Source organism: Vombatus ursinus, unplaced genomic scaffold, assembly GCF_900497805.2.
Source record: "Vombatus ursinus unplaced genomic scaffold, bare-nosed wombat genome assembly UNPS02014935.1, whole genome shotgun sequence".
NCBI lineage: Eukaryota > Metazoa > Chordata > Mammalia > Diprotodontia > Vombatidae > Vombatus > Vombatus ursinus.
Genome location: NW_020954713.1, coordinates 2822937 through 2836743, shown reverse-complemented (window position 1 = coordinate 2836743; position 13807 = coordinate 2822937). Strand labels below are relative to the sequence as shown.

The 13807-nt window shown below is 45.5% G+C and overlaps 1 protein-coding gene across 3 annotated transcripts in view; it reads left to right on the top strand.

The window, feature by feature from the left end:
* CHFR (checkpoint with forkhead and ring finger domains) overlaps nt 1-11781 on the top strand; it is a 42330-nt gene extending 30549 nt beyond the window's left edge. Inside the window, exons 11-18 of one of the 3 annotated variants that reach the window (XM_027844133.1) lie at nt 1941-2063; nt 2370-2453; nt 3581-3651; nt 4882-4969; nt 8254-8361; nt 9248-9320; nt 9725-9894; nt 10651-11781. In XM_027844133.1, the coding sequence (XP_027699934.1) occupies nt 1941-2063; nt 2370-2453; nt 3581-3651; nt 4882-4969; nt 8254-8361; nt 9248-9320; nt 9725-9857 (680 nt within the window). In that variant the 3' untranslated portion in view covers nt 9858-9894; nt 10651-11781. The remainder of the gene's footprint in view (nt 1-1940; nt 2064-2369; nt 2454-3580; nt 3652-4881; nt 4970-8253; nt 8362-9247; nt 9321-9724; nt 9895-10650) is intronic. The other 2 variants (XM_027844131.1, XM_027844134.1) reach the window with 2 other exon arrangements.
* The last annotated feature ends 2026 nt before the right edge of the window (nt 11782-13807 follow it).

The following is a 13807-nucleotide window of genomic DNA, read 5'->3' as shown; positions in this document are numbered from 1 at the left end:
CTTCTTTTCCCCCAAGAAAGCTTAAAAAATACTTGGCTGTTGTAAGCTTTCCTCGCCAGCCTTAGCTCACGGAGCACTTTCTATATTCTTCCAGGATCTGTCCTCCTCTGTTATGTACCCTTGCTACCATCTCTTACAGATGCCTTTGTAAAATCTAAATCGGTTGATGGCTCCTTTTTTTCATGCATATGGACCCCTTTGGATAACTCCCCTTCTCTTCCTTATGGCACTCTTTGTCTTTACAGATCTTCAGAATTTCACTCTTTGGTTTCCCCATCCCTTCCCGGCCAACTTCCCCTTTAGAATTTCAGTCCATATTTTCTCCAAACCTTTTGAAATCTGCTTTGCAGAAATCTGGGCTGTATGTCAGACTTTGCTCAGTTTTTCTTAGCTTTTCTACGACAAATTCTCAGATAGAATAGATGTTACCTCCTTCCAAAAGTTCCCATCATTTCCATTTCAGCAACCATTTCTTCCTTCTTGTTGACAATCAGATTAAGACTGGAAGTTCTTCTCACTGGTTCCTTCACATTTTTACCAGCCCTCCTAAAGGTGTGCTCCATCCCTGGTCAGGAGCCTGCCATTCCTGTCTTTTAAGCCGTGGTCAGGTCATTTATAGCTTATCCTCAGAAACTGTCTTCTAAACCAGCTGCTCCCTTCCCAGATGTGCTTGTCTTTTACTGGCAGCAGTCATGAAGACTCGGTGTAGACACTTAAGGCCTTCCATTTCTCAGCCAAGACACACGGTCATCAGCGGAGCCTTCCGCACTCCTTCGGCAGGATGGTCCTGTGGTTGGACGAGCTGTTGGGGTTCTCTGATTTGACAGATCGCTGTCTCCGGACCCCACTGTTCTCTTCCTCCGAATCTTCCTGGGTGAATCGTCCCTGACAGCAGCACCCGTGATGAAGTGTGGCCTCTCTGGCAGAACCTGGCAGCGTGCATTCCTCAGCCTGCACGTTCAGTTTGTGTCCTCATTCCCTTTCTCCTCCTCACAGGCTTCCACCCTCCATCTCCTGATGCAGGTCAGGATCCCCCTCCCCTTCCCTCAGATACTCTTTTCTTTGTTTTCACATTGAGGCTATTCCTTTTTTGTTTTTGTTTTTCTTTCTTAATAAAAGGAACACTTTATTCTGCCTGTTAATTGGAGAGTGGAGAGGCATTCTTTGAGCCCCATTACCTTCCCTCCCAGGAGGGAGATTAGCCTGCACTTTGAGCATTTGAGCATAGGTAAAAAATAGTTTGGCCGTAGCAAAAGGACAGATAGTTATGGAGGTCACTGCATGTTCTCGGTGTTCTGTTGTCTGCAGCAATGCCCCTAAGTATATTTAAGTGTATCCCTTAAGACAGGGCTTGGTTGTATCATGTGTGCACAGATACTTGTGGAATGAGGTCAGGTTCTCTGATCCATTTGAAGGGAAAGAGTCTCTTGTACCTTGGCAGGAAGAACAATACGTGATTTGTTTTCTTAGTTTGTAACTTAATTTTTGAGCCCATTCTTTTCTTTATGTAGACCCAGGAGAATAACTCCTAATATTTAGGTGAGTCAGGTTTCTGGGCCCTCACTTAAGCGAGCATTTACTAATCAGCATGCACACGTAAGGGATGGTGGTAAGTGCTAGGAGCAGAGATGAATAGGACACAGTTGCTATTTTCGAGAAGCCTACGTTCTGTGAGGAAAGGAAGTCAGCCGTCAGTGTCTCTAATGCAGCGTGGTGTGTGCGAAGTCCACCGGGGGGGGCGGGGTAGGAGGTGTGAGGAAAGCTGTGGGGAAGGGAGAGGGCACTTCTGGCTGTGGAGGACATCAAGAAGCCCGGGTGGTCACGGGTGCCTTGGAGGAGGAGAGGGATGTCCGCAGGTGCGTGATGCGGGGCTCAGCACGCTGATGGGGGCTTCCGCGGTCTCACTTTGTGCTCACCCCTGACTCTGGTCTGTGATCTAGCCACCCAGGACTATGTGTGTCCCTCACAAGGAAGTCACGCCATATGCACTTGCTGTTTCCAGCCCATGCCAGACCGACGAGCCGAGCGGGAGCAGAACCCGCACGTCGTTGCCCCACAGCAGTGTAAGTGAGGCTGCTTGCAGCCCCGCTCCAGACAGACTGTTGCTCTAGGGGAAGGGGCTTGGAAGGATGGGCCTGAGCTTCTCCACTGCCTTTACCCAAAGTCCTATGTCCTATAAACTGCCCAGAGCCCAGTGTGCTGTGGTCGGCCCAGCCCTCGGTCATCATGCAGACGCTGTTTGGGGCCTCCGTGGGTGGGTTCACTTTCTCTGGGCTGCTGAGGCCCAGGCCTGTCACTGGCTGCAGGGCCTGCCATGGACAGTGCTGACCTCGTGGGTGTCTGATGCATTTTTCCTTTGTGTCCCGCAGGCGCCGTGTGCGCACAGCCTTTCTGCCACCTGTACTGGGGCTGTACTCGGACGGGCTGCTCGGGCTGCCTGGCACCATTCTGCGGTAATGACAGAGCTGAGGAGTCCCTCCGTTGCCCAGGAATGGGCTTTTCCTTTGTGTATTTTCTCTGTGAGCTTGAGGGTATCATCAGGCAGTCCATACACATTTATCAAGCCCCAGGCATATGTGCCAGGAACTGGGCTGAGTGCTGGGGATATGAAGAAAGGTAAAAGACAGTCCCTGCCCTCAAGGAGCTCACAGTCTAACAGGAAGACAGCATGCAAATAAGCATGTGTAAACAAGCTGCATAGGATAAATTAGAGAGAATCAACCGAGGGGAGGCATTAGAAGTGAGAGGGAGGGGAACGGCCTCCTTTAGACCCGGGGGGGGGGGGGGGGGGGGGGACCTGAAGCGGATTGAAGCCGGGAGGGGACAGTGAGGGAGAGGGTTCCATGACAGCATCATTGAGGTTCGAGGAAAGGGGACGTTTGCCTTTGTTGCCAGGTTAGACTCCCATTTTCATCTCTTTCACCTCTCATACTGTCTCTACCAGTGTCTTGCTTTGATGCCTCATTGTAATGTGGTGATGAGCCTGGATTCTTGCAGCCACATATCTGCTAAGCACAAGTGTGGGCAGATCCTTCCAAGGCAGAAACCTTCCAGAACCATCCCAGTAACAGGGGATCCATTCAGCTAGGCTCAGAGAGACCCATTGCCAGGGTTGATGAATTTTGGGGTCGCAGCAGTTCTTCAAGCTCATCTGCTGAGACCCCACTGACAAACTCAAAAATCCTCTCAGTAGTGAAATCATCCATTAGAATGACAGGTTTGTCAGAAAGCAGCACAGGTTCTGTCATTTGGGAAACCACAAAGCTCATATTAAAATGGGGTCCCACTTGTTTCTAGAATAACAGCACTAGAAGTGAACGTAAATGGGTTACAATTTTCAGACCTTCGTAGCCACAGAGGAGGGTATGGGAGAGGCCTCAGAGGGCTCACATTTTGGAGGGAAAATGTCAGGGAGGTCGGGTGGGTTTTTTTTTGTTTGTTTTTTTTTTCATTATCTACTTGGCTCTGGTTTTATCCTATGACTGTTCTGTCCACAGTGATTGGGGAATTGCTTGTCTTCTGTCGTAGGTGAGCAGTAGTTTTAAGATATTTCATAATATGTTTTCTTCCTTCTCAACAGAGATAAATCTTGGTGAAAAATGTTTAGACGGTGTACTAAACAACAACAACTATGAATCAGATATTCTAAAGGTATCGCTTTATTTTAAACATAAAAGCAGCATGATGTGAAAAGTAAAAAGTATTTAATAATCACTACCAGAGGAAAACATAGAAAGTTATTCTACCACTTTGGTCTGCCATTAGATTTCTAAATCACAGCCAGTCTGAAAATGACTTTGCTAAATTTCCAGCAGTTAGTATTTACTAATGAGTAAATAAAATCAGTAGCCAGACTTAATTTTGCAGCCTTTGATCTTAAGTAAGAACTGTGATACATTAGAATGTGAAGGTAGTTTCCCAGAAGGCCAATTCAAAGCTCTTATTCCTGGCTGAAATGTTGAATTTTAATGTGACAATCTTAACTCCTAAAGATTCATCATTATATTCTGTAGGGGTCAAAAGCATACTTATCCTGCCAGACTCCTGTTAAAGGCAAAGAGCTTTCAATCACAATTCAATAATATGACATCTGGTTTTCCAAAGGAAACATGTGACTTGAAATGTTAATGGGGAGATGATTGCTTTCTAATAAAGGCTGTGTTCGCTTTAAACACAGCTTGTACCAGAGATCTCTGTTGCTGTTTACAATGTAAATTATAAGGAGGATGTCATTGAGGCAGCGGCATAGGGATTGACTGTGCCCATTTTACAAATAAGACAGCCTGAGAAAAGTACAGTGAGTTGGCCAGGGTCACGTAGCCCTTGAGTGTCTGAGGCAGGATTCACGCCTAGGACTTCCTGACCAGATCCAGCACTAATCACAGTGGGCTAATGTTGACAACTACTTGGCACCTTTTTAACACGAATGGTTCATTTGACTAAATAAGAATACACAGTCTTCATTTGGGGCTCAGAAGGGCCAGCAAGTCCCCGAGCTTTCTAAACATCAGCTTTGGCTCTGGCTGCAGGTGGGAACCCAGGAGACGGGAGCCCAACCCAGGCTGCAGAAAAGGAGGTCCACGCGCTTGTTACCGTCCCCCCATAACTTGTGAACTTGAGCTTTAGCCAGCAAAGCTGCTGTCCTTAGCAGTAGCAGTCTTGGCCCTTGGTCAGTTAGACTGGTGCATTCCCATCATGGCTGTGACCTTGATGGGCATATTAGAGCTTTGTTTTGGAGCCATCCAGCTCAGCTCATTTTGGCTCGCTCTTTCTTTTTCTTCCCTCGCTCTCCCTCTCTTTCTGTCTCTCCCTCCAACCTTCTTTCTCTTTTTCTTTCTTTGTCTGTGTGCTATGTAACTGGCTTTTCCCATCTCCCCACAGAATTACCTAGCATCCCGGAACTTGACGTGGAAGAATGTGTTAAATGAAAGTCTGCTGGCTCTTCAGAGGGGACTGTTTCTCTTGTCAGGTGAGCTTCCTGTTCTTGTACCATCCCAGACATTTGATTTCCCTCGTTAGCAAGGATGGTGAGTATTCAGGGAATCCCCTGACTTTTGCACTTGTCTCCATGTAAGAGGCAATGGTAGCGTTTTGTCACATGTGCTGCCTATCAGGAATGTCTGGGCCAGCTTCCCATGCTTGGTAAATTTTCAAAAATATCACCTTTACAGACCAGAATGAGCTTTTAGTGGGTAAGACTATATCCAGGAATATTTAAAAATACTAAGTAAATTATTTTTCCAGCCCATGTAGCCTGTGTCAGGAACCTTTCTCACTGGCAGGGAAACACCTTGGGATATGAGGATGCAGAACAGGGTTACGGAGAGAGACAGTGAGGAGGGCTGAAGAGTTTCGTCCCAGGACATGCTGCTCTTGGGGAAAAGAGGCTGCTTGAGAGGATGGGGGAGTCAGGTTGGCTCTGGGAAGGATCAGGCCATTAAGGACTGCATGCAAACAGAGTGTACCAGAATGTTCTGCAGGGTCCCCAGACCTGGCCATCGAGGCTAGCCATAAGTGTCGGCAGCAAGGGTCAGCTACATCCACCATCACCCCCATCAACCAACATGCAGTTATAGAGTGCTTGGACTCAAGAAGATCTGAATTCAAATCCAGCCTCGGCCTGTGTGACCCTGGGCAAGTCACTTAACTTCCATCTGCCTCAGTTCCCTCATCTGTAGAATGGGGTTTAATAGCCCCTTCCTCCCAGGGTTGTGGTGAGAATCAAATGAGATAATAATTGTAAAGCACAGCCCTGTATTAGAGTTAGCTGTCATCATTACTATGATGCGCCAGCCATCGTGCTTGGCCAAACAGTCTGCCCTGAAGAAGCATCTGTTGTGTAGGAAGAGACTGCACAGGAGACAGATGTACACACTGGGGTGTGCGCACAAGACGTGCAAGCCCAGGAACTGGGAGAGAGTGCCGCCGGCCGGGGACCCAGGGGCTGCTGACGGAGGCAGGGTCCTGGTCAGAGCTGCATGCCAAACAGGAGTCTGTGTTGGCTCTTAGAGCCAGTGGGGACGGCCGAGGTCACTGAGGAGCAGCTCTGCTTGGGGTTTGGAGAAGGGAGAGGCCAGAGGCAGGGAGCTCAATGAGGAGGTCACTGTGAGGGGTGATGGGGCCATGGAGTGGAGAGCAGGATGTGGGCAAAAAAGGGGGCAGGGCTATAAGAAATGATGCACAGGCTGACCTTAGAAAAACCTGGAAAGACTTGTATGATCTGATGCTGAGTGAAGTGAGCAGAACCAGGAGAACGTCGTACACAGTAACGGCCATGTTGTGCAATGACTAATACGATAAACTTGACCCTTCCCAGCAATACAAGCATCTAAAACATCTCCAAAGACCTCATGATGGAAGATGCTGTCGACATCCAAAGAAAGAACTATGGAGTTTGAATGCAGATCGAAGCATACTATTTGCGCTTTTTTTTTCTTCTGTTGAGTTTTGTTTTCTCTTTCTGGTGGTTCCTCCTATTGGTTCTAATTCTTACTTACAACATCACTAATGTGAAAATATGTTTAATAGGAATGTAAATGTATAGCCTATATCAGATTGTGGGCCATCTTGGGGAAGGTGGTGGGGAGGAAGGGGGAGAAAAATTTTAAACTCAAAAGCATATGGAAGTGATTGTGGGTAAATCAAAATAAATTAATTTAAAAAAAAAAAAGGGTGCCGGGGACACTGAGAGTCTGAGACCTGTGCAGTGTCACAGCCAGCACGTGGCAGAGGCAAAATGTTTCCCCCTAGCTTTCTGTCCATGTGCCAGGCTGCTTCTCAAATCTTGTGTATTCAAAATCAGCTCTAATAACTTGTACAAGGAATTTCTGGGTGGAAGGGCCACCCCTAGGAGGAGTGGGCTAGGACTCTTCTGGGTGACAGCATCTCACCCTGGAGGAGGGCATGGATTCCAACACTCAGCCCTCCACACTAGTTCTTCTCCCGTTCTTTATCACTCTCTAAACCCACTCCTTGCTATTATCATGACCTCCAACCAACTGATCCATGTTTCTTCTCCCAGGCCATTGTTCAACTCTGTCATCCCTTGCCTTCCTACCCCAACTGGCACCCCATGCCAGGCCCTCCCAGTTGCTCTGATGCTCTTTTCTTTGCTATCTGCCCTCGTTTCTCACGGCATCTGTCCTAAACACTCCTTTGCTCTCCAGTCCTCCAGCCCAAGGCTCGCCTCCCTGCAGGTGATTTAGTTGACTCTCTCACTAAGGAGACCAAGAAGATTCCTTGAGCTGATCTTGTGCAGTCCACCTCCTCATTCCTTAAAACTTGTCAGCAAGCAGCATCACCTCCCTCCATCCATACGCCTCACCAGAATGAACCCATTACCTGCATCCTTGACCCCATCTTCCTTGCTGCCTCCTCCAGCACCTGGCTGCAGCCTCTCCTTCCCATCTCCCTACAGGCATGCTCAGGCCTCCTATCTTCCTCCTCTCCACTGCTTAACTTTTACAGACTGTCATCTCTTCCCTCTCTGTCTCTGTAGTCACCCTCCCATTCTCTTCTCGGCTCCTTGTGTTGGTTTCTGCCTTTACTAAGTCCACTGAGACAGGTGGCACAGTGGATAGAGCGCTGGGCCTGAGTCAGGAAGATGCGAGTTCAGATCTGGCTTCAAATGCTTACTAGCTTTGTGACCCTGCACAAGTCATTTGCCCTTTACCTTAGTTTCCTCATATGTAAAATAGGGATAATAATAGCACCTACTCTCCCAGAATTGTTGTGAAGATCAAATGAGATCATCGTAAAGTATTTAGCACGGTGCCTGGCACATAGTAAGCACTATACAAATGTTAGCTGTCATTGTTATTATCATCACTAAAAACTATTATTTTATTCAAAGAATAAAAACTAGCATTTACATAAGAGCTTTAAAGTTTGCCAAGAATTTACAAATATAATCTCATTTGATCCTTACAAGAACCCTGGAGGGGGAAGTGCTATTATTATTCCCATTTTAGAGATGAAGAAATAGGCCAGGCGGAGGCAAAGTGACTTGCTAGGGGCCCACAGCTACTAAGTGCCTGAGGCTGGATTTGAACTTGGGTCTCCTGACTTCCTCCAGTGTGATGCCTGGCTGCATATTCTTGAGGCACAAGCCACCTTATAGTGAGTCACTGACATTATTTTCCTATTGAGTAAATACTATTTGTGATTTGTCAGTTAGCAAGACAGTTGGTGCTTTCTGAAACATCACATTACATGAGGATTGTGTCATGTTGTTTATAGGGATTTCTTTTCTAGATTACAGAATTACTGGAAACACTGTGCTGTGTTATTGCTGTGGCCTACGCAACTTTCGAGAGCTGACATACCAGTACAGACAAAATATCCCTGCTTCAGAATTACCAGGTGAGGAGGATTGCCTCCATGCAATAAAATGGGCTTATTTGTGTTTTTAAGGGCTGCTCATCAGACTTACATGAATTGATGCAAAATGAAATGAGCAAAACCAGGAGTAGTACACTGTATACAGTAACAGCAATATTGTGTGATGGTTAACTATAAATGACTTAGCTATTCTCAGCAATACAAGGATCCAAGACAGTTCCGAAGGATTTGTGATGAAAAATGCTCCCCATCTTCAGAGAAAGAATTAATGATTCTCAATGCACATCAAAGCATACTTTTTCTTTATTTTTCTTGGGTTTTTTTCTGGTCTTTCACAGCATGATTTACATGGAAATGTTTGGTGTGACTGCATATGTATAACCAATATCAAACTGCTTACCTTCTCTCAAGGTTGGGGGGGGCGGAGAAAATTTGGAAGTCGGAATTTAAAAAAAAAAGTTAAAATTGTTTTTACATGTAATTGGGGGAATAAAATAAAATATTAAATTTTTTTTTAAAAGAGCTACTCAGCTACAGTTCCTACTTTCTGGGCTATAATGAGGCCAGAACCAAGTCAGTTTTTAAGGAAAGGCTTGCCACTCTGGGGATGGAAAGAGTGGTGAAGAATTGCCCTCCTGCTTTAGTGGCAGCTCCATCTAAGAAGCATGTAAAAGACTTCCGCTGTGTCAATATCAGTAAAATGGTGTTTTTCCATAAAGGCATCCTGTTGGGAATGAGACGGTTTCATTTCTTTTATTGATGCTTGGTGAAATGTTTTGACAACCATTTGATGAAATTCCCTTGGAAGCCAGGACCCAAGTTGTTAATAATGCTAATGTTCTCCAGGAATTCCCACTCTGCTTTGTTTACAACTGCCATTAAACAGAATCTTTGGCCTCTCTTTCAGGGACTGTAACATCTCGTCCTGATTGCTACTGGGGGCGCAACTGCCGGACTCAGGTTAAAGCACACCACGCCATGTGAGTGACAGAGTCCATGGAATATTGGGGGGGGGTATATTTATTCTAAGAGCACAGACTGCTGATGGTCAGAGACAGGTAAGGATTTGTTTTCTAAAATAGAAGATTTGGGACCAAATCTGTGGGAGGTACCATTTATTAAATAGAAAAACTGGGATAAAGAAAAATTTTAGTAAAAATGAGTAAAGAACAGTAGAAAAGGTACATCATCCCCCGCCCCCCTGTCTAGAATTTCACTTACCTTTCCACATAGTTTCGGAAGAGGAAATATTTTTGGCAACAAATTTTCATATGTGACCATCTAATATTAAGGAAATTGCTTCCAGTTTGAAAGCAGCAGTCTGGGCTGCTTCCAGAAGTTCATTGTGATTGACTGCCTGCTTCAGCTCTTTGTCCTGTTTAAGTTTTACAGTGGACCTGAGCTCTCTTCAGCTTTGGCACCAAGCGCAGGGTCGAAAGAATAGGAACTTGCAGAAATGGATGACTGCCTTGGACTTTCAGCCTGAAACCAGCTGGAAATGGCTTAGACCCATGTAAGACTGTGACCCACAGTCTAAGAAGCACCGAAGGAGTTGTGAGTGGGAAAAGTTTGAGAAGCCCTAGCTTAGAGGATCTTCTCTTTTCTCAGCACTAAGTGGAAAGGGCAGGAATTAACTCAGATCTCTGAAACTGCAGTAATGGTCAATGGAACAAATATCATTTGCTTCTCAGATTTTATAAATGTTTATCTATAGCAAACTTTTGAGGAACCACATCTGTTTTATATCTGGGGATATCTCTGTGGTGGTCAGGCTTTAAGACTGGGAGTAGAGATGGGCAGCAGCTCTAGGTTGTCTAGAGATGTCAGACCCATTTAGCCCGGCCAGTCTAAGAATCCCTTCTACCACATTCCAGCCAAGTGCCTGTCCAGACTTTGCTTGATGCTCTTTAGGGAGTATGGCTCAGGGGCATACTGAACAGAGAACAGAGAACTGTCTTAAGGCCCAGTCCCTCTCACTGCACCCACCCCATCTGTATCATTACTGTCCTTTGTGTCTTCCTGAAAGCCCAGGACAGAATTAGTTTGTCTTAATTCTTTAAGGGGTAGAAGTCGGATGAGTGATTGCTAGAGAAGTCAGGCTTAGTTACTGCCTATCTCTGTCCACAGACACCAGTAGAAGGCTTCCGGAAACTTGAACCTTCAGGTCCTCGGCTCTAGAAATCATGGGAAGAGGGTACAGACAGAGCTTACCAGCCAGCTGTAGTTTTGTGACATCTGTGGGCTTTCAGAGTTCATCTGTTTCAATGGGTGGTATCTTTTTGTGTAACTTAAAAATGTTTCTTTTTGCAGGAAATTCAATCATATTTGCGAACAAACACGCTTCAAGAACTAAGCCCTGCAGTACTGAAAGTCTTGGATATTTGTATGTAAAAACAAAAACAAAAAAAAATTTTAAAACCTCAAAAACGGAATATAAATGTTTTCAGGGCATTTTTTAAGTTCCCTCCTGGAGGGGAGTTAGATATCTCTGCATCAGGTACTGGTGTGATTTTTTTTTTATTTTTGTAGAGCTTTACACTTGAGTAAGACCTTTTTTAAGTAACCTGAGGAGCACTTCGTGGTGCCCATCAGGCATGCCGTTCCTGCAGCCTCGGCAGCAGCGACAGCAGACTGGAGGATACGCTCAGGGCGGGCAGGAATGGCACCCACGGTCATGAGATGTCCTGAGGCCGAGTGTTTGTTGTGCATCAGGTTGGGTGAAAGCCATTATTGTCAAAGGAAAGAATTTGCCACCAACCTCCCCATCTGTCAAGATGAGAGCCTCATTTTGTTTTTTCTACCCTCACCAAAATGGTTGTCAGATCAGGAATCCCTTTTTACCAAGAACTTCATATGGCAAAAAAGACAAAAAATTATCGAATACACTGTTTTCTTGTTGCTTAAGAAAAAGAAGCAAATGTTTACAGCCCATAGGGCATGCCTAGTGCTTTGCTGTAGAAAAAAGTTTGACTCATATACATGTGTGCGCGTGAGCACGTGTGTTTTAGGTTAGTCAGTCTGGTGCTTTCATTCCTTGTTAGAATTAAATCTCACAAGCGGCACAAATAATATAATGTATCATTTATAAGCCAATTAGAAGTTGGGAGGCTATCCTGCGTATAGGAGATGCTCTGTGTGCGTCTGTAGGCCTTCGCAATCACATGGGAGACCAAACAGTGTCACTGGCACAGATTCCCTCGTTATTGTGCTGTGATTCTGGTACTGCCCCTTTGGGTTGCCCCCTGGGGGAGGGACCACTTGGCAGAACATAGCTGCTTTATTAGGAGAAACAAATGTTTGCCACAAGAGAGAGGGCCTTCCGCATTGCTTAGGTTTGTTTGACAGCCAAAAACAAGAATCCTAGTATTTTCAGAAATATTTCTTTTTGGGGCAGCTAGGTGGTACAATGGATAGAGCACCAGGCCTAAAGTCAGGAGGACCTGAGTTCAAATCCAGCCTCAGACCAAACACTTGACACTTACTAGCTATGTGACCCTGGGCAAGTCACTTAACTCCAATTGCCTTTTTAAAAAAAAAAAAGAAAAGAAAAGAAAGAAGTATTTCTTTTCATTAGGCACTGGAGATGGACATTGACTTCAACAAATAGCTATTAAGTGGTGCCTATCTATTATGCCAGGCATCAGGACCTCTCCTGGGAGCACAAAGACAAAAACTGGAAACATCTCCTGCTGTTGAGGAGCTCCAGGTGGCACCTCAACATAGCTCCCTGGAGAGAAAGACAGGTGAGAAGGGAATTGATTCCAGACCCTTCCTCAGCAATCCTAGATCGCAGAATTTCACTCCAGCAGCTGGGTAGCCTGAAAGTTACCTCTATAGCTCCAGCATTTTAATTATGCTTCATGTTTTTAGCCAAATTGCTACGTTAGTGAAAAGGGACACAGGACACACTACTCCAAGTCAGAGCTTAGAGAATGAAGGGCAGAGACAAATAGGGTTCATGTGCTATCCTGCTGCTTTTTAGCATCCTGAATGGGGTACTTCCTTATTCCACTTGAAGCACTGACTGCAGAGTACAATCCCAGCTACAGAGGTCTAATTCTTCATACCGGACTGTGTCCAAGTCATTTCTCCCTACTCAGAAATCCCAGACAGCATCTTATGTGTAAGTGCACCGATTGACAGCTTCCTCCATACCGGTAGACAGCAATCTTACAGCAGCCTTCATTTCCTACGTGCCCTGGTATCTTCTCCTGCATTAGAATTAAAATTTTATCTGGAATAATACTTGAACTATTGTTTTATGTAAAGCACATTTGTTTTCACTCCTTTGTTTTATGTAACCAGCTCCTGTTTTATCAGTAATCATTTGCCTGAAAACGTGCAAGTTACTGTCTCTTCTCAGGAATATCATTTCCAGTTGTCTTTTTGGTGTAGCCTGTGTTGACAGAGGTAAATCCTTTGTTACAGTGCAGAAATGTGCTTATTGTTTCCTACTGTCTGCCTTTTATGCCAGTGTTTTTTCAAAGGAACTTGTTGCTGTGCTGGGAATTTGGGTGACCAGTTTGCTGATGCTTCCACCACTGATGAAGAATGAACACTGGCATCCCACCTGAAGCCACATTTGTTTGTGCTCCTTTTTGTGTGGGGCTTTCCTAGAAGTTGATCTTGGGTACTGGGTCACCATCAACACACCACCTGGTTCTCAGAGCTTCCTTAGGTCACACTCTCCTCACTTCCTCTTCCTTAGGAAATTAAATTTGCTTTTCTCGGCATAAGGTTGAAGTGAGTACGATGGGACAAAAGCTTTCCCAGTTGTGTTGGATCTGGAAATACCGAGACAAAGGAGAATGCGGAACCTGAGTTGTGATGATTTTTCTCTTAAGTGACTAAGAATCCAGGGTGGGTGGCACATATTCTTGACAGGACTCCTTTCTACCAGACTGTGCAACAGTAGTCACTAAATGTGACTGTTTCAGTACAGCAGAAATACAACCTGTTCTCGTCTGTCAGGGACAGTCAACTCTAGAACGGGACTGGAAGCCAGGGACCCTGGGCTGAGGCAAGCGTGCCCCGTAGCGGTCCAGGTCTGGCTGTGGATCTGAGATGTGAAGGCTTTGCTCTGTGAAGATGATGGTCTAGTTCTTCCAGCGCATTTGTGATGTCCTTCAGACTGCCACCCCTCCTTCCATAGAGGGGAAGAAAACCAACCTACCTTAAATATCGTGGTCTGTGTCTTTGTTTCCTGGGGGTTTTTTTTCCCTTGAACTGGTGGCTGAACGTGATGGTACAGGTTTTGTTGGCATTTGAGACTTTGACCTCAGCCTTATTCTGCAGGTCTTGCCAAACGCCTGCTGAGCTCTCTCAACTACTTATTTGTCACTTGGGAAGCAAATATCTTACTAGACATTTACCAAGAGGATTTTGATCTGGAAAAGGACTTTAGAGATCAGGTAGTGAAACCCCCTCATTTTATAGGTGAGGAGACAAAAATTCAGAGAGGGAAAGC